The 27,959-nt window shown below is 35.2% G+C and overlaps 2 protein-coding genes across 3 annotated transcripts in view; one reads left to right on the plus strand and one right to left on the minus strand.

Annotated features, from left to right (window-relative positions):
* The window catches only part of LOC133321980 (putative inorganic phosphate cotransporter), a 34,553-nt gene extending 19,329 nt beyond the window's left edge, over positions 1–15,224 (plus strand). Inside the window, exons 2-5 of one of the 2 annotated variants that reach the window (XM_061531049.1) lie at positions 8,325–8,355; positions 13,702–13,838; positions 13,904–14,983; positions 15,054–15,224. In XM_061531049.1, coding sequence (XP_061387033.1) covers positions 8,325–8,355; positions 13,702–13,838; positions 13,904–14,983; positions 15,054–15,224 — 1,419 coding nt within the window. Of the gene's footprint in view, positions 1–8,295; positions 8,356–13,701; positions 13,839–13,903; positions 14,984–15,053 lie in introns of those variants that run through there. The other variant, XM_061531048.1, reaches the window with a different exon arrangement.
* Positions 15,225–20,746: 5,522 nt separating this feature from the next.
* LOC133321991 (putative inorganic phosphate cotransporter) lies at positions 20,747–22,343 on the minus strand. Its single transcript, XM_061531058.1, has 3 exons — positions 22,173–22,343; positions 21,022–22,107; positions 20,747–20,938 (listed from the first exon to the last, which is right to left on the minus strand). The coding sequence occupies exons 1-3, from the start codon at positions 22,341–22,343 to the stop codon at positions 20,747–20,749; spliced, it is 1,449 nt and encodes a 482-aa protein (XP_061387042.1).
* Positions 22,344–27,959: the final 5,616 nt, after the last annotated feature.

The raw sequence follows: 27,959 nt of genomic DNA on the forward strand, positions 1-27,959 counted from the left end.
AATTTAATCTTTATGTTATAGTGGGGGGTGCAACAGAGCTAGAAATGAACCAATATCGGCCAGTATCAACTTTAGTGGATATCGCATATAACTGGCGGAATTGATCGCAATAAGCTATAGTTGTTATAAGCGAGCAATTTAGACTCCACCGCCATTAGAATTCCTATTAAATCCCATGTTCACGCTAACACATTGCTCGTATATAGAATATGATAAAAGTACCCATATGGTATGTCTAAGGTAAATATATATGTTGCAAATGTAACGTTAAAATGAATATACCTTCGAATGAATAGAAGTAGAAAAAAAATTAGAAAAATACTGACTCTAATTTCTTAATTACATTTCACAGACCATTAAAAATAATTTTTATTGCCTTTTTTGTTTGATGAAAGTTGTTTTTTTTTTGTTCGAAAGTTAGTTGTTTTTTTCATTTTTTGTTAGAGGGAGTTAGATTTTGTAGTTTTTGTTTTTCAATTATAAATTGCAATAATTTTTCTACTTCAGTTGACAATGTTCTTGAATTTAAGCGCCACTTGTTTGGCTGCTGTGTGTTTTTCAGTTTCTGTTCACAGTCATTGCCTTTGATTTATGACAATTTCAACGATTTTGTTTAAACAAAACAAAAACAAATCGTTACATTATAAATTTGTTGTTTGTTGTTGTTGCTGTTATTAAAATTTATGATGTAATCGATATTATTTAATTGCTCAGACTCATATTTAAAAAACCATAAATTATATATGTTGCAAAAAAAAAATACAAAGCAAATACATTTAATAACTTTTATCTCGGAAACCGGAAACTTTGAAACAAATTTTGCGTTAAATAAACAAAACAAAAAAATATTTTGTGGGGTAATTTAAATAAAATATATATTTATTACACCATCCTACAAAATGGAACTCATCGTGTGTGGGTGGGCAATTTCTTATGGGGATACAGCCCATTGGCTAGTATATTAAAAACACAAAAATTCAGGCATAAGAGGAAAATGGCGATGAACATATACAAATATCGATGTCTTGTCTTTGACGACTTCATCTGAAACCTCTTGTAGAATATTTGACGGCCGAAACATTGCGTATTGTGGCATGTAATTTACGGTTCAAATAAATGGACAGTACTCGAGTTCGAAGGAGTATATATGCATTTTCCCATAGGTTTTGACGTAAGACATGTCATTTAAAAAATGACATAAAAGGAAGGAAGAAAATAGAGTTGGTCAGATATAGAGTTGCTTCTTACAATGGGACAAATTATGTAAATCAATTTAAAGCAAATGTCAACCGGACACCCGTTGATTATTTGGTTGATTTATTTTAAATATCTAATAAACATGAGGAGTTTGGTGCTCCTATATCTAAATCTGAATCGATTTCAACAAGACTTTATAATAACTACAGTTCATTGTATAGAATTATGTGGCAATCGGACAAACTTTGGGTCTTTAGTGCACGATTTACACAAAATCGGAAGAAAAAATATATAGGAGCTATATCTAAATTTGAACCGATTTCCACGAAACTTAGCACACATCATTCTAGATTTTATTCAGTACTCCATGCCCATATTGTGCAAATCGAAAGATATATAGGGATATTGGTACATCATTTACATTTAATCGGACGAAAATATATAGGGGAGCTATATATAAATCTGAACCAATTTTCAGGAAACTTAACACATCATTCTAGACCTAATTCATTACGCTGTGCCAAATTTCGTGCAAATCGCAAGATATATAGGGACTTAGGTACACCATTTACCTTAAATCGAACGAAACCCCAAACCCAATTTCAATAGGGTTTGTCCTTGGGTCAAATAGGTGACCTATGCCAAATTTCATCCAATTCGGATCATAAATGCGACCTGTACTTTGTTTACTATTTAACATGGACAGACAGACGGACGGACATGCATAAATCGACTTAGAATATGGACCATATGTCTAACTCGTTTCCTTTTGCCTGTTACAAACATATGCACAAAGACATAATACCCTATACCACAGTGTGGTTAAGGGTATAAAAATACTTTAAATCGGGAAGTACGGTAATATGGGGCCTATATCAAAACTTGAACCCAGAGATCCCATTTTCCATTCCAATATTTGCTGAGACATTAAAAACGTGTGGGCCAATTTTTGGGTAAATACTCGGCTAGTCACCGAAGTATTTACCCACGTCTTTAAAGTATCGTAAAACTATCCATTCTAAATCGATTTGATAACATAAACCCGGAAATAGGGTTTAAGATTTTGTATTACCGATTCAGTATAGTAAATACCCAAATAAATACCCACAAATGGGTATTTACCCACCGCCCATCTCTCGTCATAACTCATAAAATTCACCCATGGCGAATTTGTTATTCACAGGACAAATCTTCTGGTTCAATCTGTTCAATATCAGATAGATTCTTCTTTGTCGTGAGATTAGTAATGTCTACTTTATGTAAACTTTTATCTAAACTTTGTACTACCAGTGTGGTTCTGAAACTCGTATCCCTTGTTTTTGCTCATTGATCGAGTGATTGTCGACAACATTTCTGGAGTATGCAACACTAAGTGTTTACTGGGCCATTTGACATTTGCATTAAAAATTATTTTTCTCTACCATCGGCCCATCTTTTCTTATGTTATTTGATTTTAAATTGATAAAATATTCTGGCATTGAGCTTAACAAAGCATTACCCAATTAACAGTTTTACTAGTGTTAATTGTAAACTCACCTTAATATTAACAGAAGCTTTTTATAACATAAAACATTTGCAGAAAGCTTTATATTAGCTTTTGTATCCGATAGATGTTAAATCAAAATATACATTTAAATACCAAAGAAACTGTTATTTTTATACATGTACGTTAATGCGGTCAAGGTGACCAAACTAACTTTTAAGTATTTTTAATATCCTAACTATCATCTAAAAGAAATAATAAAAACAAATACACGTGCATAGAATAAAAAGTAATAATAATAATATCCCTTAGTATTTTATTACACATAAAAAATGCAACGCAGGACAGAAAAATTTTCCATTCACCCAGGTTTTTTGATTGACATATCGTCCATGCAATCACTCAACTTGATGCTACTAGATCAGCCTGTCTTCACATTGCTATGGCACATACACACAAATCGCATTATTTAGTAGTCTTATTAGACTATTAAAAAAACAGCAATTACTGATAAGAGGAGAAAGCCCCCATTGTTGTATAAGATGTCGGGGTCGATCAAATGCCTATGGATCTAATTCAATTTTTTATTGCGGTATTTTTTCTTATTCTTATTTTTCCCATGCCATCAATGCTTGAATATATATATATATATATATATTTTTTTTTTTTTTTTTTGGTTCAATTTCAACACGAAATTAATCCGTGTCATTGGCAAATTTATTTTTACATTTTCTTAAAAAAATAGGTTAATAATTTTAATATGCATGATAATTGTGGACCTTGTACCGCTACGAATTGTGGCCAATTACTTTATGCTCCAAATAACAGCAGAGCGATAAATGTCGAGCCTCTACCCGGCCAGCCAGACAATGTAATTGATTTTATATACCAGTAACAGCTAAATATATATTTTAAATGATTTTAAGGTCATCAATTTTCATAAAACAATTAAAAGATTGTTGAGTTCGGCCGGGCCGAATTTTTTATACCCTCCACAGCGTGGTATGCATTCAAAATACCTTTAATCGCTCGGAACACTTACATGGTAGTATGTTGTTCATTATGAGGTAGTATGTTGTTGTTACATTATGAGGTAGTATGTTGTTCTTGCCTTAGACAAAATATTCAAAGTACAGGCATTCAATTTGGAAAACTGCCCCTGTATTCTGTAACTTTTTAACAATCGATATTGTCTATTTTACAACAATTTCATTTGTTTGTTTCAGGGACCGTAACGGTTATAACTTATATCAAATCAGGTAAAAAATAACTGTTATTATGTGACCTAAATAAAAAAAATCCACTTTAATTATTTATTTTTTAACGAAAAAAATAAACGTTGATTTTTAACTGTTAAAAATGATTTTTATTTTTTCCGTCAAAAATAAAAGACTTTTTGGGACTTTTATTTTTTCCGTCAAAAATAACAGTCTTTTTGGGACTTTTATTTTTTCCGTCAAAAATAAAAGTCTTTTTGGGACTTTTATTTTTTCCGTCAAAAATAACAGTCTTTTTGGGACTTTTATTTTTTCCGTCAAAAATAAAAGTATTTTTGGGACTTTTATTTTTTCCGTCAATAATAAAAGTCTTTTTGTGATTTTTATTTTTTCCGTCAGAAAATAAAAGTCTTTTTACGTAAATAAACATATAGAGTTTGGTACCAGTTATATAACCTTTGACCTAATAGTCAGGGGAATGATTCTTTAATTTATATTCATGATTTGGTACACTAGACTATTTTTTAAAAATTCATAACAAATATTTTTTACCCTTGATCTTGATTACTTATGTGTACACTTATTGTAATAAGGACAGAGATTTATAAATTGTAATTTTATAACTGATTACAAGTTGTATAAACTTCTTTACATAAAAAAAGTTTTATTTCCTGACGGAAAAAATAAAAATCCCAAAAAGACTTTTATTTTCTGACGGAAAAAATAAAAATCCCAAAAAGACTTTTATTTTTGACGGAAAAAATAAAAGTCCCAAAAAGACTGTTATTTTTGACGGAAAAAATAAAAATCATTTTTAACAGTTAAAAATCAACGTTTATTTTTTCCGTTAAAAAATAATCCTTAACATGGGAACTGAGAGTGTTTTCTCAAGATGACTCAATATCCTTAATGGGCTCCTCAGTACGAATCTATTGGTATATGACACTATTGGTGTCCCATGTCTCTAACATGAAGATTTTTTTGTTCGCATTTTAAAAAATAACTGTTATTTTCGGTCCCTGGTTTGTTTTATTGTTTTTACAATAACAAAAGAAATTTAAACAATATCGAAAGTTGTTAAAAGTTACAGAATAGGCCTACTGGATCAGGCGTGGATTTTTAAAAAAGAATTTTTCAGGCGTGGATTTTTAAAAAATAATTTTTCAGGCGTGGATTTTTAAAAAATAATTTTTCAGGCGTGGATTTTTAAAAAAGAATTTTTCAGGCGTGGATTTTTAAAAAAATAATTTTTCAGGCTTGGATTTTTAAAAAATAATTTTTCAGGCGTGGATTTTTAAAAAAATAATTTTTCAGGCTTGGATTTTTAAAAAAGAATTTTTCATCCGTGGATTTTTAAAAAATAATTTTTCAGGCGTGGATTTTTAAAAAATAATTTTTCAGGCGTGGATTTTTAAAAACGACTTTTTCAGGCGTGGATTTTTAAAAACGAATTTTTCAGGCGTGGATTTTTAAAAAAGAATTTTTCAGGCGTGGATTTTTAAAAAATAATTTTTCAGGCGTGGATTTTTAAAAAAGAATTTTTTAGGCGTGGATTTTTAAAAAAGAATTTTCAGGCGTGGATTTTTAAAAAATAATTTTTCAGGCGTGGATTTTTAAAAAAGAATTTTTCAGGCGTGGATTTTTAAAAAAGAATTTTTCAGGCGTGGATTTTTAAAAAAGAATTTTTCAGGCTTGGATTTTTAAAAAAGAATTTTTCAGGCGTGGATTTTTAAACAAGAATTTTTCAGGCGTGGATTTTTAAAAAAGAATTTTTCAGGCGTGGATTTTTAAAAAAGAATTTTTCAGGCGTGGATTTTTAAAAAAGATTTTTTCAGAAGAAATTTTCGGAGACAATTTTTCAAACATGTCCACCGAAATTTTGGATTTAGCTGCTGGAATTTGGGATTTAGCTACCCTAAAAACGTCGAAAACGTGCCCAAAAATATGCGCATATATTTAGAGCCCCATTGTCAGTATTTTGAAGGTTTTTAGTCACACTTTCATTTTAGTGGTTGTAATTTGGCATTCTGGTATATTGGAGGGTAAAACATTTGTTTCCGGAAAATTGTCTATGTTTTTATATTACCTCACATATATGTCCCGGTTAAAGAATTTCAATCTTTAAAAACTATAGTTTTGCATAGGCCAAAAAATTAATATAGTAGCCTTGATACATTCATCCATATTTGGATGGATGTATCAACTATCACTGAACATTAACATTCTGCATATCTATATTACGAGCCTGGACAATTTTTCGCGATATTTCCACCCTCTTGACCGATTATAAGCCAAGAGCTTTCAACCTGGCAATCTTTCTTACCCTGGCAATCTTTCTGAACCATATTTTCCCGGAGTAAATCTTTACGCCATAAGATTCCGACATTGTTATTTTACACACAGAAGTATTTTTTCATTTGATCCGATGATTATCAAAGCAGCCATTGTAATTAGTTGTCCAGAACCGGTTTCATCCCCTATATAACATCACCGAAATTTTAGGCGTCGTCCTTGGCCATAAACGAAATTCATGTAAAATTTGAAAGCGATCCGCACCCTCTTGTGTGCTAATGGTAATCCCAAACAAAATCAGAATAGTTAGACCCCCATACATATAACTTCCACATCCGAGGACACACAAGAATATAATTGATATCAATTTAAAAGGCCAACCACTTATATTTGATATACTGTCAACTTCTCCAGCCTATGTGCTTTAGGAGTAAATACACACGCCATGGGTTGCAAATCTTGCCATTTTTCAGGCAAATATCTGGATCCCCTCGATAAGTGTGGCCTCTGAGATAACGGACAAAAATATAGATTTTGGTCCATTTGATCCCCTAAATATTAACCGATCATTACCAAAAACAATAAGGCGGGAAAGGACCTACATGCAAACTTTTGTGACGATTACTCCACATAATGGATTGTTCAGTTAGTCGATATGGACGATCGGTACACTAAAATGTCTAATATCAATATTTCGCAGGATTAGACATTTTGGGGCCAGACAAAGCTTTAAAACATTTACATAATTATGTTTGAACCGTATTTTCCAATAACGGATTTTTGTACCGGTTTTTATAATTTGAAATCCAACACATATTTATAATTTCACGACTTACCCTAATAAGTGTCAAACTTACAATAGGAAATGTCACATGGCGCCCAACAGTACTTAGTGTTTTTCTTAGCATTATAACTGTTTTCCAAATTTTTTGACGTATGTCATTTCCAACAGATCTGCGGACACACGTGGTCACAACAATTTATCAAGAATGCTTCTTCTCCCAAATATATTTATTTGAAAATGGAATATGTCAATATAAACTTGTCATTGTAACCGATCAATTACACACACACACTCCCACACATCCGAACTATAACAATTTAACGCATCACGCTTCAAATAGTAATGTCAATTATCTAGAACTTATCAAGATATGAATTTACTTTGGTCATTTAAATGACAAACTAAACAATGATGTTAATGAAAATTACAACAAAAAAAGAAACAACAACAAAAACATTTCACACCTCTTGCGAAGAAACCTAACGTTTTACATTGATATTGATCACACCGAACCCCACTGGAGAGAACCCCCATTCATTGGGGTTACATGTGCCCGTGTATGAATGAACGAAGTGCTTCACCTATGTAAACAATAACACGGTTCTGCTGCTGCTAACTGACTGGCTGGCTCGCTGGAAACAGAAGTACCTATTCCAGCTGCTGCTGTTTACTGCTGCTTATGGGCATTTGGAACGTGGCTCTGGCTATCTGAAATAAAACAAATGACAATAACAACAAAAATGATTATTATTATATTTATTGATAAGTGCATTGAATATTCTGTAAAAAACAGGTGAATTGTTTACATTTGATTACAAGACCACTAGTTGTTGTTGCTGCTGCTGCAGCACTTTTTAGTTCGTGTACACTTATGTCCAGATTAAATAATAAAAATATAATTTCCTTATAAAAACACACTATTGAAATATATCTATACACAGCAATCAAAACGAAATATAACAAAAATTAAATAAAAACACTTAACCAAGGGGGTATCAGCGGCAGCGCCAGTACTTTGGAGGAGCTTTGCTGTTTTTTTTAATAAAATTTAGTCCCGTTTACAAAACGTCTCGTCAGTTTGATCAGTTCTTGATCGGACCTTGTCAGTAACGGTTATCATTGGTGCATTCGAATGCGCTTGGCGTATTGTCGAAGACGACGAAGAAGATCAATTAAACAAATTTTAAAAACGCAACAGCAACGCTAATTATTAAAACGAAATAAGTGAAAATCTCTCCTTTTTTCCTAAATTGGGAAAATTTACAACAATAACAAATATAAAGACAATTTGTTGTTATAAAACAAAAGAATTAAAAACGTGCAACAACAATAAAAATCACACAATATAAATATGGTTAAAAATAGGCGTTATGAAGAGCAAGGTAAACGAAAATAAATTAATTTGTTCGGTGAAACTATAAATGGATGCAAAGGGCCACTCCTTGTAAATGTACAAAACAAAATTTGTTAAAGTTATACCTCAATGGATACGCAAAGTTTTATTTTTATTTATTGCACACAAATATGTATTTGTGATTGTGTTCAACAGAATAATATGTCACCTAGGTTAGGGTATATTCCAAATTTACTTTTTTATACCCTTCACCACATTGTGGTACAAGGGTATTATGTCTTTGTGCATATGTTTGTAACAGGCAAACGGAAACGAGATAGATACATGTTTCGTTTTGAGAAAATGCATACAATCTCTTTCTGAGTCGATTTATGCATATCCGTCGTAAAATTGTAAACAAAGTACAGGTCGCATCTATGATCAGAATTGGATGAAATTTAACACAGCTCAGCTAATTGGCCTAGCCCTTTTGAAATTGGACTAGCCCTTTTGAAATTGGGAAAAATCGGATCAGATTTACATACACTCCCATATATATATTCGTCCGATTTTAAATAAATCGATCACCAAAGACCCAAAATTAGGTTGATTAACACAAAATTTTGCACAGCGTACTGATTTAGGTCCAAAATTATGTATGCGAAGTTTTGTTGAAATCAGATTTATATATGACTCCAATATGTATTTTCGTCCGGTTTTAAGTAAATCGTGCACCAAAGACCCAAAGTTATATTAGATCCAGATTGATGTATTCGCGGTTTTGTTGAAACCGGATCAGATTTAGATATAGCTCCCATATATATTTCCGTCCGATTTTTAGTAAATGGTGTACCAAAGACCCAAAGTTAGTCCAATTGTTGTTAAGATGCTTATGTTGAATATACCCAAAGTGGTTAAAGTCCGTGAATTTTTTTTTTAAGTTTTTATATGTTCGGAAGCCTTGCAAACTGTGTAATATGATACAAAAAGAAATTAAAAACCAGTGAGCGGAGCAGTATAATCGGACGGGGCCGACCATATGATACCCTACACAACTTCCATGAACATCTAACTTTCTGTTGCACCACATTCTGAGCTTGGGCAATATTTCGCGATGTTTGCACCCTCTTGACCCACTAGAGGTCAACAAATCGACTCGAAAAAAACTAACAAAAAATACGTTTTCGGTCCACTTCATCCCAATATTATTATCTGATCATCACCAAAAATTATAGGCGTTGTCCTTGACCATACCTGGATACTAGTGAAAAATATCAAAGCGATGAGCGCTATATTTCCGCCTTCTACTGTGGTAATGGGTTACTAAATAATATTTAAGTACGTAAGCACCGGTAAACATTTAAGTATAACTCCCACATCCGAGTGCATACGACAATAAAATTGGTACCAATTTAAAGGTCAATCACTCCTCTTGGGTATACTATCAACTTCCCGGATCTATGTCCTTCATGGGAAAAACTATACGCTACAGGATACAAATTTTGTAATTTTTCACACAAAAGTCAGGGTCCATTTGATCTGCTAAATATTGACCGATTTCTATCAAAACAGGCATGCTTATCACGATCCCTTCCCCATGCAAAAAATTACGGTGTTTGGGCCATAATTGCGGCCTCTGGAGCGACCAGAAAAACCGACAAAAATAAAGTTTTTGGTCAATTCATCCCCTAAATATTAACCGATCTTTTCCAAAAACAATAGGGTTCTTCATTGGCCACAACCCATCCTACATTCAAAATTTCGTGAAGATTGATCCATAACTGTGGCCTGTATCGTGTTTACAAATCATAATGGACAGACGGACACATGTCTAGATCGACTCAGCTAGTCGAGATATGACGATCGAATGATTTTTCGAAGACCCCATAAACTATATTGGCAATATTGAAATTTTTTTATTATTCTATTTTCATTTCAGTTTTTTTTTATTTCCGTACTACATCAATGAATTTTGGTACATACACTGGCTATACGAAATGTGAACCCATAAATTGGGAGGGTTGTTGACAAATTTCTTATATCGATGCAAAAAAGGAAAAATCGGCAAAGGTCAAGTATTAGAGTTATTAACTCTAATGTTCATGAAGGAAAATGTTAGTTTGAGGTCGTTGCTGGTTGTTTTTGAAATGATCCAGTTGACTCTTGAGCTCAGAATTTACATATATATGATTGGTTAGCTTTCAAAGATATTCATATACGTTCAATCGATTTAAACATTTATTGGGATATATTCATTGTAAACATTTCATATGAATCCGACAATAAGAACAAAAAAGACGAACAAGTATTCAAGATAGATCGAGGCTATATTTTACAAAAATATTCTTCATTCGAGTTGACATATCACCATAAAAACAAAAATGTAAAATAGCCACAAACAAAGGAATATTCTGGGTTCCTAATATACTCTCCAAGGGCTTACATGCCCATAAAGAATTTTTCATCCTCCTGACCATGACCTCTTAATTTTCACAATTTCTGTAGCGGTCGTTGTATTGGCATTGAGTTCTTCTTCAAAATATCCCCCCTTAATATGTACTCCTTTGCACTCGTATGAGGGGCCAACTAACTAACTTCATTTTTCCTAGGGTGTGTAAAGTATGTTGATGCCGCGCATTTATTTATGGTTTACAACTAGCGGATATTTTCTAAAATTGTCCCGAATGTTCTCGGTGCGGAACTATATAACATTCAAATATTCGTAAAAATCATATTTTCAATTTTTGTAAAGTTTACATGGGTAACCACTTCTTATGGGCGCTCATCTCACCACGTCTAAACATACCATATCATTCACGGAGAAATATTTTGTAAGAATGTCCCCTATCTGAAAGCTATATTTTATGACCACGCGATATTCTCTTTTATTATTATTTTTTTTCATAATATTTGTTATTGCTTCGTCTGAAAGCTGTCAAATTTAAGTGGTCGTTTTTTTCAAGTAGTGCAATCAATGTGTCAGGTCAGAAACTTTTGGTATGTTATCAAAATTCGGAAATGGGACTATGTCAACAAGTAGATTTCTTGTTAACATTTTGTGTCAAGAGCTGTTCTAAGCATTGAAAATCTGGTAATGACCAATTTATGATGAGGAATTTTTGTACCAATGTAGAATTTATTATTCCATAATACAGCCATTTTTAACTTGAAAAATTCGGCTAAGACCTGCAAAGTACTACAAATCAGGCGGACCATTATATGAGCGACTATGTAAATATTGTATTTCGATTTGCAAAGAAGTTGACCAGACCCCATATCCATACTTCACTAACAGTTTGCTAACAAAATTTAAATTCATTGGGGAGTTTGTAGCTCGATAAGACATATTACAATGCGAAATATTTGAGCAAAATCGAGAAATTTGAACATTGGTGGGAGGTAATTCGAGGATCCTACACAAATACCTCAGAGCTATAAGTTTCTGCGGATCTATATTCCATGTTTTTATACCCTTCACCACACAGTGGTATAGGGTATTATGTCTTTGTGAATATGGTAACAGGCAAAAGGAAACGACATAGGCCCATGGTTCTTTTTTAAAATATGCATATAATCACTTTCTGAGTCGATTTATACATGTTCGTCCGTCCGTCTGTTGATGTTAAATTGTAAACAAAGTACAGGTCGCATTTCTCATCCGATTTCGATGAACTTTGACACAGCTCATTTATTTGGCCCAAGGACGAACCCTATTAAAAATGGGAAAAATCGGTTCAGATTTAGATATAGCTTCCATATATATTTTCGTTCGATTTAAGGTAAATGGTGCAACAACGTTCCTAAACATCTTTCGATTTGGCAACAAAATTTGGCATAGTGTACTGAAGTAGGCCTAGAATGACGTACGTAAAGTTTCGTGAAAATCGTAGAATAGTTTCGTGAAAATCAAAGGATTTGCAGAAATTTGGAATAGCGTACTAAATAGCGCCCATATATATTTTCGATTTAAGGTCCGTTTATATATATTTCGATTTGCACGAAATTTGGAATAGCGTACTAAATTGAGTCTATAATGATGTGTGCTAAGTTTCGTGAAAATCGGTTCAGATCTATATATAGCCCCCCTATATATTTTCGATAGATATCTTTCGATTTGCACGAAATTTGGCACAGCGTATGTGTGAATTGAATTTTGCTCCCATATATATGATTTGTGTCCCCAAAATATATTTCGATTTGCACGAAATTTGGCACAGCGTACTGAATTATGTTTAGAATGATTTGTGCTAAGTTTCGTGGAAATTGGTTCAGATGTAGATATAGCTCCCATATATATTTTTGTCCGATTTAATGTAAATGGTGATTTAAAGTCCCTATATATCATTCGTTCAATTTCATGTTAATGTTCTTTCGAAAAGGCGACGTCTGTTAGGATACTATGTGGTGAAGGGTGTCATATAGTCGGCCCAGTCCGACTTTACTACTTTCCTTACTGTTTTTTTTTTCATTTTAGCCATTAAATATTGACCCTTCATTACAAAGATAGTCATTCGAATTAGTTGGTCAGAACGCCTTCCCCATGGAAATCTTGTGATGTTCGGCTTACAATTATGGCGTCTAGAGTGACTAGAAAACCAGAAAAAATAAAGTGTTCGGTACATTCCACCACCGAAATATTCTCTTGGATCTTCTTCTCCGGTCTATGTCCTTCAGATAGAATAGAATTCATTTTTTTTTAATTTTTCACCCAAAAGTCAAAATCCATTTGATCCGCTAAATATTGACCGATCTTTATCAAAACAGTAATGCTTACTCTTTGGCCAGATCTATATTTGGAAGCAAAACTATGATTTGCATAGCTACTCACATCGAAAGTTATTGTGCGTTCCGATTATATCGACAAACAGACTCTAACTTGACTGAAACAAAGATGGTCCAGTGACAGATGGACTAAACCCGACTTCTCAGTATGCCACTCCATTTTTCCATTGTATTAAATGTAAATAATTTCATTAGTTGTGATTCAGAGTAATTTTTGCCCTCCCCCAAAGTCGACCACGTATGCCGCACTATTAGCCATGTTCAGTACATTTAGTAACATCTCTGGCATACCAAATTTAGCGCACCGATTGATGAAAATAAAATCAAAACGTGGCATAACATGTAAAAATATTACGAGATTAGATTGCCAATTAATTAGCAATACACACCCACACAAACACACATTATCGGAGAGGGGGTTTTTCCAAAGTCGTTGTTTACATCTGCCACAGTGCTGAAATTTCCCACTACAAACATTCTACGACGTATTTGAAATTTATTGAACTGGTTTAAGCCAGCCACACGCCGATTTAACTAGTTAATGCAAAAACTTTGATTTTGAATTTCCATTTTTCACATTTTCTTTTCGTTTTTCTTTTTCATTTCATTGCAGGCTCAGTGTTTGGCGTCAGACATTTACAATGTTTCCTGCTATTCTGTGGTCTATCAGTGGCCTATGCCCTGAGAGTAAATCTATCGGTGGCCATTGTGGCTATGACCGATAAGCAAGCCACAAATCCGGACTTTGATGTAAGTAAATTGAGGGTGAAAGATCTGTCAAACATAATTAAATAATTCTTATTTTATTTTCCCAGGAATACGATTGGTCGGAGAAAACCAAATCATTACTGCTGAGCAGCTTCTTTTGGGGTTATGTCATTACCCAAGTTCCAGCTGGCCAATTGGCTAGGAAATTTGGTGGTAAAATTATGATGCTGACTGGCGTATTCGTGTGTTCCCTCTTGACGGTATTGACACCGATTTGTGCTCGCCTCGGTGATTGGCAATTGGTGTGTGCCTTACGTGTTATCATGGGTCTGAGCCAGGGTTTCCTGTTTCCCTCAACACACACCATCTTGTCGAAATGGGCACCAGTTGAAGAGCGAGGAACTTTGGGTACCTACAGCTATTCGGGTACACAATTCGGCACTGTGGTTATGTTAGCCACTAGTGGTGTTTTGGCCTCATCCGTTATGGGTTGGCCAAGCATCTTCTATTTTTCCGGAGGTATTGGCTTGGTATGGTCGGTGGTATTTCTCATTTGGGGTGCCAGTTCTCCAAGTGAATATCGCAACATATCCCCAGAAGAAAAGAAACTCATTGAAACCTCCTTGGGATCGAACAATGAAGATGAAGCCGCAAAAGTTCCCACAAAAACACCGTGGGTGAAATTCTTTACCTCGGTACCATTTTTGGTATTGATTCTTACCCACTGCACACATAATTGGGGTTTCTGGACATTGCTTACGGAAATTCCTTCGTATATGAAAAATATTCTCGGTATGGACATAAAGAGTAATGCCCTGTTATCGGCTCTGCCATATGCTGCCATGTTCCTGATGAGTTTTGTCTTCTCGGCCGTGCAATCACAGCTAGGTAAACGTGATTGCATTCCTCTATCGGTCAGTCGTAAACTGTTCAATTCCATTGGCCATTGGATTCCCATGATAACATTGGTGCTGCTGGGTTATGTATCGGCCGATAATACAAACTTGGCCATTATTTTGCTGACCATAACTGTGGGTATTAATGGTGCCACCTATTTGGGTTTCCAAGTGAATCACATTGATTTGTCACCCAATTTTGCTGGTATTCTGATGGGCATCACCAATTGTGCGGCAAATATTATGAGTATTATTGCCCCGCTGATTGTGGGCTTTATCGTCACCAATGAGGTAAGGCCCAAGAATAACATTTTCATTTTTCATCTTCAAAATTCTAATAATTATTATTTTTACTTTGTAGAAAGATCCCGATCAATGGCGTATTATATTCTTTATTGCTGCCGGTTTCTATTTCATTGGCAATTTGCTCTTTGTGCTCTTCGGCAAAACGGAAGTCCAGGCCTGGAATGATGCCCTACCCCAACCGTCAAAGGAAAAACGAAATTCCACATTTGTGGAGTCGCAACATTAGTTTAGCCTTTTCTTTTCTTTAGTGAATTTATTTCTTAATTTTCTTTGGTTAGTTAAGTTTTTATCGATCGTATGCCTAAAAAATCGGAATATTTTATAGTCTTTTCGTAATTGTTGTAAACTTGCTGTGCGTTTTGTTTTTTTGTAATATTCAACAGTTCCTTGTGAGAAAAGACGTTTACACAAAAGTCTTCAAACAAAAAATAAGAAAAAAAATACTAAAAAAGATTTTTGTTTTATAATTATGTTGTTATATAGTATTAGTTTAGTTTTGTATATTTCTATGTCCCCGTTATGTATTTAACATTGTTTAGTTATAGCATTTTTTAATGTTAAAATTTGTATTTAAGGAATAAAATAAACAAAAAACGAACTGTTTTATAAAATAGAAAATATTTCATTCATTAATTGAAGCACACCACCATAAGATGAGGGATGTATTATAAAAACAAGTGAAAAAGAGTTAAGTTCGGCCGGGCCGAACTTTGGATACCCTCCACCATAGATATACTGACAGGTACTTTGAAATAGAAATATAGGGAACATACCAAAAAGTGTACCCATACCGACATTTCTACAAACCGATTATGGTCCTAAATATTGATCCTACACCACCGTGTTTCTTGGACCAAATTTGTTTCAAAAATTTTTGATTTCATCCACACTTTGCCCATCTTATTATTTCTTCCGAAATTACTGCAGCGAATTCGGTTGAAAAACGTGCTCAAGAACCCCAAAATACCGAATTTTGGGGGGTCCCTTTGGACCAAATTTGTTTCAAAAATTTTTGATTTCATCCACACTTTGCCCAAATTTTTATTTCTTCCGAAATTAGTGCAGCGATTTCGTTTGAAAATCGTGCTCAAGAACCCCAAAATACCGAAATATGGGGGCTATCCGAAAAAATTGACCTATTTTTATAATTTTTTGTGGACAGGTTTGGTACCTACTAAGAACTCAAAATACTAAATAACAGCCAATTCGGTGAAAAAATACGATCAAAATCCCCACAATACTGAAAATTAGGAGGTACCGTTATATGAGGGCTACCAGAAAAAGTGGACCTATATTTATAATTTTTTTGTGGAGACATTAAGTACACAATAAGAACTTAATGTACCAAATTTCAGCGTATTCGGTTGAAAAACGCGCTCAAGAACCCCAAAATAACGAAAATTGGGGGCACCCTTATATGGGGGCTATCCGAAAAAATGGACCTATACTTATATTTTTTTGTGGATCGATTTGAAACCTATTACGAACTCAAAATACTAAATTACAGCCAATTTGGTGCAAAAATACGATAAAAACCCCCAAAATAATGAGAATTAATAGGTACCGTTATGTGGGGGTTACCAGAAAAAGTGGACCTATATTTATAATTTTTTGTGGAGACATTTAGTACTCAATAAAATCTCAATGTACCAAATTTCAGCGTATTCGGTCGAAAAACACGCTCAAGAACCCCAAAATACCGAAAATTGACGGGGTACTGTTATATGGGAGCTATGCCTAAACGTGGACCGATATATCCCATCTTCGAACTGGACCTGCCTGCAGAAAAAAGAAAAACGTATGCAAAATTACAGCACCCTATCTCAATTCCTTCAGAAGATAGCGTGATTACAACAGACGGACGGACGGACATTGCTAGATCGTCTTAGAATTTTACCCTGATCAAGAATATATATTTCGATGAGTAACAAACGGAATGACAAAATTAATCGCATAAAGTTCCTATAAATCTGAAGTAATATTTTAGACCAATCTACACCTTAAGAAACAATTTTAAGACTGGAAGCAATATTTAAAACCAGTAAGGAAAGTAGTAAAGTCGGACGGGGCCGACTATATGATACCCTTCACCACTATCTTCACCAGAACAATTAACATGAAATTGGATGAACTAAAATATGTGATATTTATGTGAATCAAAATATATCAATCTATTTGCATGTCATTTGTTTCTTACAATGGGACAAATGTTGGGCCGTTGGGCTATGTCTGTACTTCTAGAAAACCCAACTACGTTATTCTATGCTCAATTTTGTGCGTTGTGCAAAATTTCATGTCAATTTGACAAACACCATTTGCACCGTTTACTTAAAATCGGACGAAAATATATGTGGAATTTATATCCAAATATGAACCGATTTCAACAAAACTTGTCACAGGTTGGGTTATACCAATTTCAGTACGTTTTGTTCCTATCAACCATATATTGGTTCATTGGTTCGTCAATTACTTAAAATCAATCGATCTATGCAATATTAGAACTTTGGTACATTATTTACATTAAATCTGACGGAAATATATATATCTTAATCTGAACCGATTTTCACGAAACTCAGCACACATCATTCCAGACTCAATCCTGTATGCTATACCAAATTTCGTCCAAATCGAAAGATTTATAGGAACTTTGGTGAATCTTTAACATAAAATCGGACGAAACTATATATGGAAGCTATATATTAATCTGGACCGATTTTTACGAAACTTGGCATAAAGCACTCTAGGCTCAATTAAGTACGTTATGCCAAATTTGGTGCAAATCGAAAGATATATAGGGACTTTAGTGCATCATTTACATAAAATCGGACGAAACTATATATGGGAGCTATATCTAAATCTGAACGGATTTTCACGAAACTTGGTAGACATCACTCTAGGCTCAATTCAGTATGTTATGCCAAATTTCGTGCAAATCGAAATATATATAGGGACTTTGGTGCACCATATACATAATATCGGACGAAACTATATATGGGAGCTATATCTAAATCTGGACCGATTTTCACGAAACTTGGCAGAAATCACTCTAAGCTCAATACAGTACGGCATGCCAAAATTCGTGCAAATCGAAAGATATTTAGGGACTTTGGTGCACCATTTACATAAAATCGGACGAAAATATATATGGGAGCTATATCTAAATCTTGACCGATTTTCACGAAACTTGGCAGACATCACTCTAGGCTCAATTTAATACGTTATGCCAAGTTTCGTGCAAATCGAAAGATATATAGGGACTTTAGTGCACCATTTACCTTAAATCGGACGAAAATATATATGGGAGCTATACCTAAATCTGAACCGATTTTTCCCAATTTCAATAGGGTTCGTCCTTGGGCCCAATAAGTGAACTGTGCCAAATTTCATCCAAATCGGATCATAAATGTGACCTGTACATTGTTCACAAAAATACATGGACGGACGGACGGACGGACAGACGGACGGACGGACGGACAGACGGACATGCGTAAATCGACTCAGAAAGTGATTCTATGCATATTCTCAAAAGGAACTATGGGTCTATCTCGATTCATTTTGCCTGTTACAAACATATGCACAAAGACATAATACCCTGTACCACAGTGTGGTGAAGGGTATAAAAATCTCCACACATAAAAAGTTTATGAAAATACTCACTTAAGGGGACCCCCCCATTCTCGGGGTCAAAAATTTTGTTGATATAATTCGAATCTACACAAATTAAAGAATGTCCCTACAAAATTTCAAATAAAAATCTCAACAACTCTTGAAGATATAGCCGATTTATTGTGTCAGCATCAAGTGACGGTTGAAGGGCTTCTCAAACTTTAAACGCGTTTTTCTCTAAACATTTTTTTGCGAATGGCGGGCACGATAACTCAAAAACTAATAATCCAATCGGTTCCAAATTTTGCAACGTTTCTCTGGGAGTGTATAGCTTTCGTATGAACTAGGATAAAGCCAATCGGTGAAGATCTTCCTTATTTTTTAACTTGGTTTTTTTGGTAAAAAATCGGCGATTTTCTAAAAATATTTTTTTTTTAAAGGTCCACCATTTTGTTAATTTTAGAGCGAAGTCAATAATCCTAGTTCATACGGGAGCCAGACATGTACTCTTTCTAACACCGTTGGAATTTTCGGATTCCGATGTTCCAGTGAGGAGTTATCATGCCCGCCATCAAAAATAAGGACTTTTCTTTAATTACAAAAAATTTTGTAAATTATTCTTCTTCTCTTTTAAATCTTCAATTATATATGTGCAAAGTTACAAACCTTAACAAGCATTTGTATTTCATTTATGTCTACAATGACGTGTGCTAAGTTTCGTGAAAATCGGTTCTGATTTAGATATATTTCCCATATATAGTTTCGCTCGATTTAGGTAAATGGTACATCATAGTCCCTGCAAATCCTTTGATTTGCACGAATTTTGGCATAGCGTACTGAATTATGTCTAGAATGATGTGTGCTAAGTTTATAGCTCCCATATGTGTATATTTTCGCCCGATTTGATGTAAAATGTACATCACACCCCTAGTATTATATGTTCGATTGAGACGAAATATGGCATAGTGTTTTGAATTTAGTCTATAGCTAGGTTCAGATTTAGATATGGCTCCTATATATATATTTTCGCCTGATTTTATGTAAAAATCCCAAAGTCCGCTTGATACGAAATTTGGAATTTCACAATGTGTGCCCTGTCCGATTTTGATCTTTCTATACTGGCTTTCTTTTCAGTAAAAGCGTGACATTGACGAAAATATATCGCTTAACAATCTCACAATGTAAAATTTGTGGTATCGTGCTATAAAAGGACAATTGGCAAAATTGTGAAGAAATTTGAAGAGACTAGAGCTGATACATACATGGTAAAGCATTTACGTAACCATTTTGTTCATTCCGCTGAAAATATTGCTGCTGTAAGTGAACGTGTTGCCTATGACACTAATGCGTCATGAATTTGCATTTTTTTTAGGGAACATCATGGTGTATTTTTTCATTTAGTTCTTCACCTACATACATATAAGGTCTAGCTCACGCAAAAAGTTAAACCAGCTGACCTTCCACAACGTGCGGGCGGTGGACGGCAAAGTTATCGAACAAAATGTACCTCAGCGATCAGCATATTTATCAATCGATCTTAATTTGGATTCTGAGAATACTCAAATAATTGAAGAGAGGTCAATACATTCATAAAAAGTCAGTGTGCTCCTTAGTGCGACAGTGTGATTGGGCCTTACTTTTTCGCAACCGAGCATAGAATAACTGTCACCAAAGCGTTATGGTCATATGATTTCCTACTTTTTCCCTGTTATTAAAGAATATGACATGGAGAATATGTGGTTTCAACAAGAGGGTACCACATGACTCACAACTCAAGTGGATTTGGCTTTATTGCAAGAGACATTTCATGGCCGTATACTTTCTAGAATCAAGGCTTGTTACAGTTCGCGTGGAAATCACTCGTGTGTAATGTAAACGTTCAAACTATTTAGTATTTTTTATCGGAGTTAGCTGTTAATTTTCATTGGAATCAGCCTCATTTTCACCCCTTTATATTATGATTGTTCTAACCATTTTTATCAAACACTTCAAAACTATTTAACTATGCCAAAATTGTCTCATGCTAAAGGATTTATTCCATACATTTATTTCAACAACTTATTATTTATTAATTATGTTAAGAATTATTTTAAAAATTACATTTAATTATTTATTTTCTAAAAACAATGCACACATTTGTGCTTATTTGTCATTTTCATTTTCCTTATTTGGGGAAGATGGACTTGGGTCCATCAATTGCATTTCCAGAGGTTGTGGTGAGGGTTCATTCCATTTTTGGACTTTGGTTTGGCCAAAGACTAAGAAACTTAAGTTACCCACAAAATAAAAACCGGCAGCAATGAAGAATACGATACGCCATTGCAGGGGATTGGTCTGGGAGAAGGGATGAATGAAAGGGAACATGAAATTGTCATTTTTGTGAAAAATCATTTAAAAGATGTTGTTTAACTACTTACCACATCTGTTACCACAATGCCCACGGTTAGAGGTGCAAAAATACTCATCAGATTTGCTGCGGTATTGGTAATACCCATCAGAACTGAGGCGAAGTTTGGCGACAAATCCATGTGATTGACTTGGAAACCCAAAAATGAGGAGGAATTAAGACCAACGGCGAGGACGATGAATGTTACAGCCCACATCAAATGACTGGAATCGCAAAAACCCAATGCCACCAGGGAAACCATGGGCAGCCATTGACCAATAGTGTTTAAAAGTTTGCGACTAACATTTGTCGATACCCATTGACGTTTGTGCAGCAAATCGGCCAAATACCCGAAGAAGAATGTCAAAAGTAACATAATCAAATAGGGCAGGGCCGAAAATAGGGCATTACTTTGTATGTTCATGTTGAGTATATATTTCATATAGGTTGGCAGTTGAGTGAGTAACGTCCAAAAACCCCAATTATGGGCACAGTGATCGACCAGTAAAGCCCAACATGGCAATGATTTGACGATTTCACGTAAAGGAGTTTTGGCTGGTGCTTCCGAGCGCTTTTCCGTATTTTGTGTGGGCTGTTCCAGGGATTTTAAAATCATTGATTTTTCTTCGGGTGAAATATTTTTGTAGGAGTGTGGAGTGTTTGCACCCCACATGTGCCAAACTAAACACCACATGAAACCCAAGACACCAGATATATAGAAAATGCTGGGCCATCCATGGAGACAGGATATAATCCAGCCACTGCTGCCGAACATTACCACGGCACCTAAAAATGTTCCGGCGTAGGCTAAACCGCACAATGTGGCTCTCTCACCTGGTGGTGACCAACGGGACAACACACTATGGGTACAGGGAAACATAACACCTTGTGAGAAACCCTGTATGACACGAGCCACTATCAACAGCTGCCAATCACCAACCATTACCAGATACGGTGTCAATAAGGCCAATGTGGAACTAATGATATTGCCCCATAGGAATATACATTTAGCACCCCATACACGGCACAGATATCCGGCCGGAATTTGAGTTACCACATAGCCAAAAAAGAAGCTGCTTTGAATCATCGACTTTTGCTTCTCCGTCCATTGGAAAATCTAGAACGAAGAGGGGGAGGTTTTATATATGTTTCCTATGAGCCACTGTATTTCACTAGACTTACCTCAACACCTTCCTGCTTGTCATTCATGTCCGTCATTGCCACAATGGCCACCGAGAGATTTACACGAGTGGCATAGCCCACTGAAAGGCCCAAGGCCAGCAACAAACACTGCAAATGTCGTATTCCAAATGTTTTACTGGTCGGCAACACTTCCAAACTGGTATGGCCCATTTTTGAATTATTTATTGTTTTCCGAAAATTTATTTTTTGTTCGCTCTAAGCAGATAACTACCTCCTTTCAGTTGGAGGCCTGAAACATTTATGACTGTGTTCACATTCCATACTTTTGAATGAAAACTCTTTGGACCATATCAGATTCGTGGAGGGTTCGATCGTTTAGCCCAAAATTGGCAATGTGTGAATTGGGATCAACAAAGAAGCTCGCTTGCTCGCTCGGCTTGGTGACAAATACACATGTCACACGGCAATGTGCTCACGTACTAATGAAGTGATAATCAGGAATAAATATTTTCCATTGGCCAGGTAAACAACTATGGATCAATGTACGCAGTCGCGGGACATTAGAATCTTCAAATATTTTTTCGTCGTAAATAGAAATGACCCAGGCGCGCAAAGCTTTGTATAGCTTGATATATTTTCATAGCTCGTTGAACTTGAAGTCGGTACCCTTTTCCAGAACATCTGTAACCAACTAACCAGAACTATGTCAATTACTATAGTAAAGCTAGACTTGAAGCGTGTGTTTACCCAAATCATTAGGGATATTATCTACGTCAAGGTCTTAAGCAACATATTTTGTTGTTCTTTCTGGTCAACATAACACACCCACCTATTGACAATGTCGTCGCACTTTCTGTCACCGACAGTAATAATGTGCGAATTAATATTTAATTGGCGCGAATAAATATCAAATTTGCCACTGTCTGGTCTTGTTGTCTCTCTAACCATATATGGCGCTAATCGATCCGATCAATTTGAATTCATTGTCTCCATCGAAGAAAGAAATTCGACTATGTTTGCATGTCTTCAATTTGCATGTTATTTTGGCAAAACATATAAAAATTTCCCATGCGAGGGTCCATCGGAAAGCGTGGTTGACGCATTAAACTCTAAATACGTAAATAAATCATGAAAATTAAAATCACAATCACTCATATACGAAAGTTAATAATTATATATTGGGTCAACAAAATAATAATGCATTACTTATGATTGGATATATTTTATTGTTTTCAATCTAGTCGGCGAAAAAGTTTTATTGTGTTTGAAAAATCACCTTGTATCCAACTGAAGTCGAGCAAACTTACGAGGCTTTCCACTAGCCCACATAATAATAACCTCATAACCACATAATAATAACCTCAATCACAAGATGAAGTGAAGTATAATTATAGGTCATCCTGTTTGCGTTTTGGTATAGACGACATTTAACCTATCGTCTCATTCTCAATTTTTATACCCTTCATCACACTTTGGTGCAGGATATTATGTCCTTGGCAAAATTTTTGTAATATGAAAAAAATGAGATAGAGGGATAGAATCATTTTTGGGATAGGTTAAGTTTCGGTATAGCTCATATTTAATGGTTCCACCATATTTTCGTTATGTTAATGGTTCTATCCTATGCTTCCGATAATTTGGTATTTTGCTTTGTTATACCCTACACAACTATGTTGTTAGGGTATTATAGCTTTGTGTAGCCCCAAGAGTTTGTAACGCCGCGAAATATTGGTCCTAGACCCACCTTTAAGTATACCGATCGTCATATCTCGACTAGCTGAGTCGATCTAGACATGTGTGTTCGTCCGTCTGTCCATTATAATTTGTAAACACGATACAGGCCACTGTTATGGACCTATCTTCACGAAATTTTGCATGTTTGGCCAATGAAGACCCCTATAGTTTTTGGAAATGACCAGTTAATATTTAGGGGATGAAATGGACCCAAAACTTTATTTTTTTCTGGTCGTTCAAGGACAACGCATATAATTTTCGGTGATGATCAGATAATAATTTTGGGATGAAGTGGACCGAAAACTTAACTTTTTGTGTTGTCGATCTATAGGCCGCAATTGACAACCCAACCTCACAACATAACCTACGGCAAAGAGAATCTGGACAAGTACAGCCCTCGTCTACTGAATATTAGTAATATTTGTTGACCTGTTAACGCAAAATTAGATTTTCATAGAAGTTGTGTAGGGTATCATATGGTCGGCCCCGTCCGATTATACTGCTCCGCTCACTGGTTTTAAGATAGGTTACGTTTCGGCATACCTCATATTTAATGGTTCCCTCCTATTTTTGTTATGTTAATGGTCCAATCCTTCTTTTTCGATAATTTGATATTTTGCTTTGTTTTCTTAATATTTTTAGTAGGGAATTTAGCCACAACTTGTTACTATTTTTCACCGAATTAGTTGCAATTATAGTAAAATGATAGGTCGACTATTTCGCTTAGCCTCCATATAACGGTATACCAAATTTTGCATCCAAATTGATATTGAATGATAGAGCGGTACCAACGCCTTAAGTGGTTATTTATACTCTTTCGAGTCGAGCTTGATGATCTATGTTTTGCAATGAAAAGGAAAGCCAGGAGAAGAACCTACGTACCCACCATTATGCGACGCGTTTCGCCGTTGGTTAAGCGGCTCATTAGGCATATTGGGGCTATGTGGCTTTACAAATGTCGTACGTTGATAACTTGTATTTATTCCGCCCTGATGCGAAACTTGCATATGCGAATTAAATTCAAATTTTGTCAAAATTCGACATTTGTCTTCATTCTAAGAACAGTCTTTTTCAAAGCAGATTTTTGTTGTAGCGATGGATAATTAATCCACACACCTACAATTGCTTCCTTGTTTTAGCTATTTTCACCCCTCAAATTGTCTGTAATTTGGCATTTAGGTTGGCATTTATGCAGAAAATGTTCTACACAGGTCTATATATTCGAACATGGAGCTATTTGAAAAATATGCCTGCGAATTTCTTGTAGGGTTCATCTTTAGTGAGTTAGAAAAAATCGATACCTAATTTATTCTGCAGATAGGTCAAATTCAACATGGAACATGTCGTTGAGGAATATTTGCCATATTCCCATGTAATTTATTATTTTGTGTTCTTATTGGGTACAAAATCTCCAATTCTCCCTGCCAAACATGATCAATAACTATTGACTATTTCGGGGAGCCCCCATAAAACCATCGAAAGACTTTCACACCCTGATCTACCGAATTCCGTCATCCATATCGTAGCTTCAAAAGTATGGGACTGCAATTCGACATCTGCCCAACGAATTTTTATACCCTCAGCCCTATGGCCAATGAACCAAATCTGTTTCAGACAATTTGGAGTCGAGTCCGTCCGCCTGTCTGGCCGGCTGGTGTGCACGATAACTCTCGACTCCAAACTTTGTGCATCGTAATAATTATACCAAATATCAAGTTCAAAGATCGGGAATATCGGCCCACTCCTTCTAGTACCTCCTACAATGGTAGAATTGTTGCTAAAAATTAATTTTGTAATATCACGGAAGCAGACTATCGGATTTATATCTTTACCAAGCCTAAATTAAGTCCGAAGATGATACCCATTTGTTCGATCCTTCTGGTGCCCGTAACACTTTTTTACTTGCTTTATTTTCAATTGAAAGTCTGTCATTGACGAAAATATATCGCTAACTTTCTTATAAAGCACCAAAATTATGAAAAAAAATATTGATTCTGGGACAGCCACGTATCGTGCTTTGAGAGGAGGGCCATTACATCCAGAAAAGTCACTGTTTGGTACATTTTTTGGTCTGGAGGTGTGACTGTACCTTACTCCTTCGAAACGATGGAAAAACTGGCACCCTCAATTCGTCGCGTTATGGTAACCGATTTTGTGCCTGATATTGAAGAATACGATTTGGAGAATTCGTCGTTTCAAAAAGAGGGTACTATATAGCAAACAACTCGAGAGAATATAGGTTAATTGGAAGAGCAATTTCCTGGTGTAAATTTTTCATTGTGGCGCAACGCGGAATGTCGTGTTCATGCAGATACATTTTCAACTCGTGAGCACTAAAAACCAATTATCGTCAAGTTATGGCTGAGATATCGTTCCTATGTGTCAGTTCGCGGGAGTCCATTTAAATGATATAGTGTTTCACACACATAATACCAAAATGAAAACATTATAATAAAACCAGTGAGCGGAGCAGTATAATCGGGCGGGGATGACCACGTCTACCACTGAACTCTAACTTTCTGGGGATCTATATTCCGTGCCTAGGCAATATTTCGAGATATTTGTCCCCTTTTCACCGATTTGAGGTCAACAGCTCCTCTTTCTTTTTTGGCCGATCATTATCAAAACAGGTTTCATAATATAATTATATAATATTATAGCGGTCGTCCTTGACAATAGCCGGAACTGCATGTTTTATTTCATAGTGATCGGCGCGATATGTACGCACCCTAGTGTGGTAATGGGAATACTAAACAATATCAGATACGTAAATCCTCTAAAATATTTAAATATAACTCCGCTATTCGATTACGTACAGCCATAAAATAGTATTAATTTAAATGTCAACCACCCTTTGGCCTACTTCTCCGGCCTATATCCATTAGGAAGAAATATTAGTTTGGGAGAAAGGAAATCAATTATTTTTTCGGCAGATGGCTGTACTGATAGATTTCTCGTAAAGTATCGATCAAACAATTTCAGATTTATGCTCGTTGAAAGGGTGATATTTCACAGTATAAAAAAATAATTTGCTGTTTTTGTTTGGTGCACACAGCAGTGAGTTACAGGGTTTTAAAAATGGAAGTGAACAAAGAGAAAATTCGGTACATTTTACAGTTTTTCTTCGACAACGGGAAAATGCAAGCCAAGCGGCTAATATTATGAATGGTATTTATGGTTGCGATACTGTAACATCCAATTATGTGTAATTTTGGAATTTTTGATTTGGTGCACCTCGCACAGGTAGGCCAGTCGTCGAAAATGTCCATAGAATTGAAGAAATGATCGAAGTTGACCGGCATTGCAAACCAAGTGGCTAATATTATAAATGGTGTTTATGGTTCCGATACTGTAACAGCCAATTATGTGACATTTTGGAATTCTTGGTGTTAAAAATGCATCTCGCACAGGTAGACCGGTCGTCGAAAATGTCTATCAAATCGGAGAAATGGTCGAAGTTGACCGGCATGTTAGCAGTCGTAACATCGCCCAGGAGCTAAAAATCGACAATAACTATATTAAACGATTTGCAAAAAATATATATAAGGATTTCTTTTTCCCTTACCTAATATACATTACATAGAAGTCAGGGTCTGTTTGACCTGATAAATAATGACCAATCTTCATTAAAACAGTAATTCTTTGGCCAGATCTCCTTCTCCATGTATTTGTTATATTCCGGTGATAATTGTGGCTTCTAGAGCGTTTAGAAAAACAGACAAAAATAAAGTTGTTGGTCTATTCCATCGTGAAGATTGATCCATAACTGTGACTTGTATAGTGCTTACAAATTATAATGGACAGGGGAGCGGACACACCTGTATAGATAGACTCAGCTCGATAAAAACACTTGGGACAGCATAAATCTAAAATACCCTGACAACGTATTACGTAAATATAGGGTATAAAAGATATATAATGAAAAAATATTTTATATGAGTTTTATTTATGTTTACTTTTGTGGTAGATCGTTATTTTTCTTTGTGTACACGTGTGTATATCCCGAACTAAAGATACACCTGTCATTCAAGACTTAATACAATTCGCCATATAGATGTAGGGCATATAATACCATACAGGGCATCAATACCT

Source organism: Musca vetustissima, unplaced genomic scaffold (assembly GCF_032173495.1).
Source record: "Musca vetustissima isolate MV318-11 ecotype Yass unplaced genomic scaffold, APGP_CSIRO_Mvet_v1 utg77436, whole genome shotgun sequence".
Classification (NCBI taxonomy): Eukaryota; Metazoa; Arthropoda; class Insecta; order Diptera; family Muscidae; genus Musca; species Musca vetustissima.

What these genes read in the sequence shown, in the direction of transcription:
- LOC133321991 (XM_061531058.1), bottom strand. Translation starts at nt 22,343, where the DNA reads ATGGGCCATACCAGTTTGGAAGTGTTGCCGACCAGTAAAACATTTGGA. An exon ending in ACAAGCAGGAAGGTGTTGAG is followed by an intron (nt 22,108 to 22,172) that starts GTAAGTCTAGTG and finishes TCTTCGTTCTAG; the next exon opens with ATTTTCCAATGGACGGAGAA. An exon ending in GCATTGTGGTAACAGATGTG is followed by an intron (nt 20,939 to 21,021) that starts GTAAGTAGTTAA and finishes CCCTTCTCCCAG; the next exon opens with ACCAATCCCCTGCAATGGCG.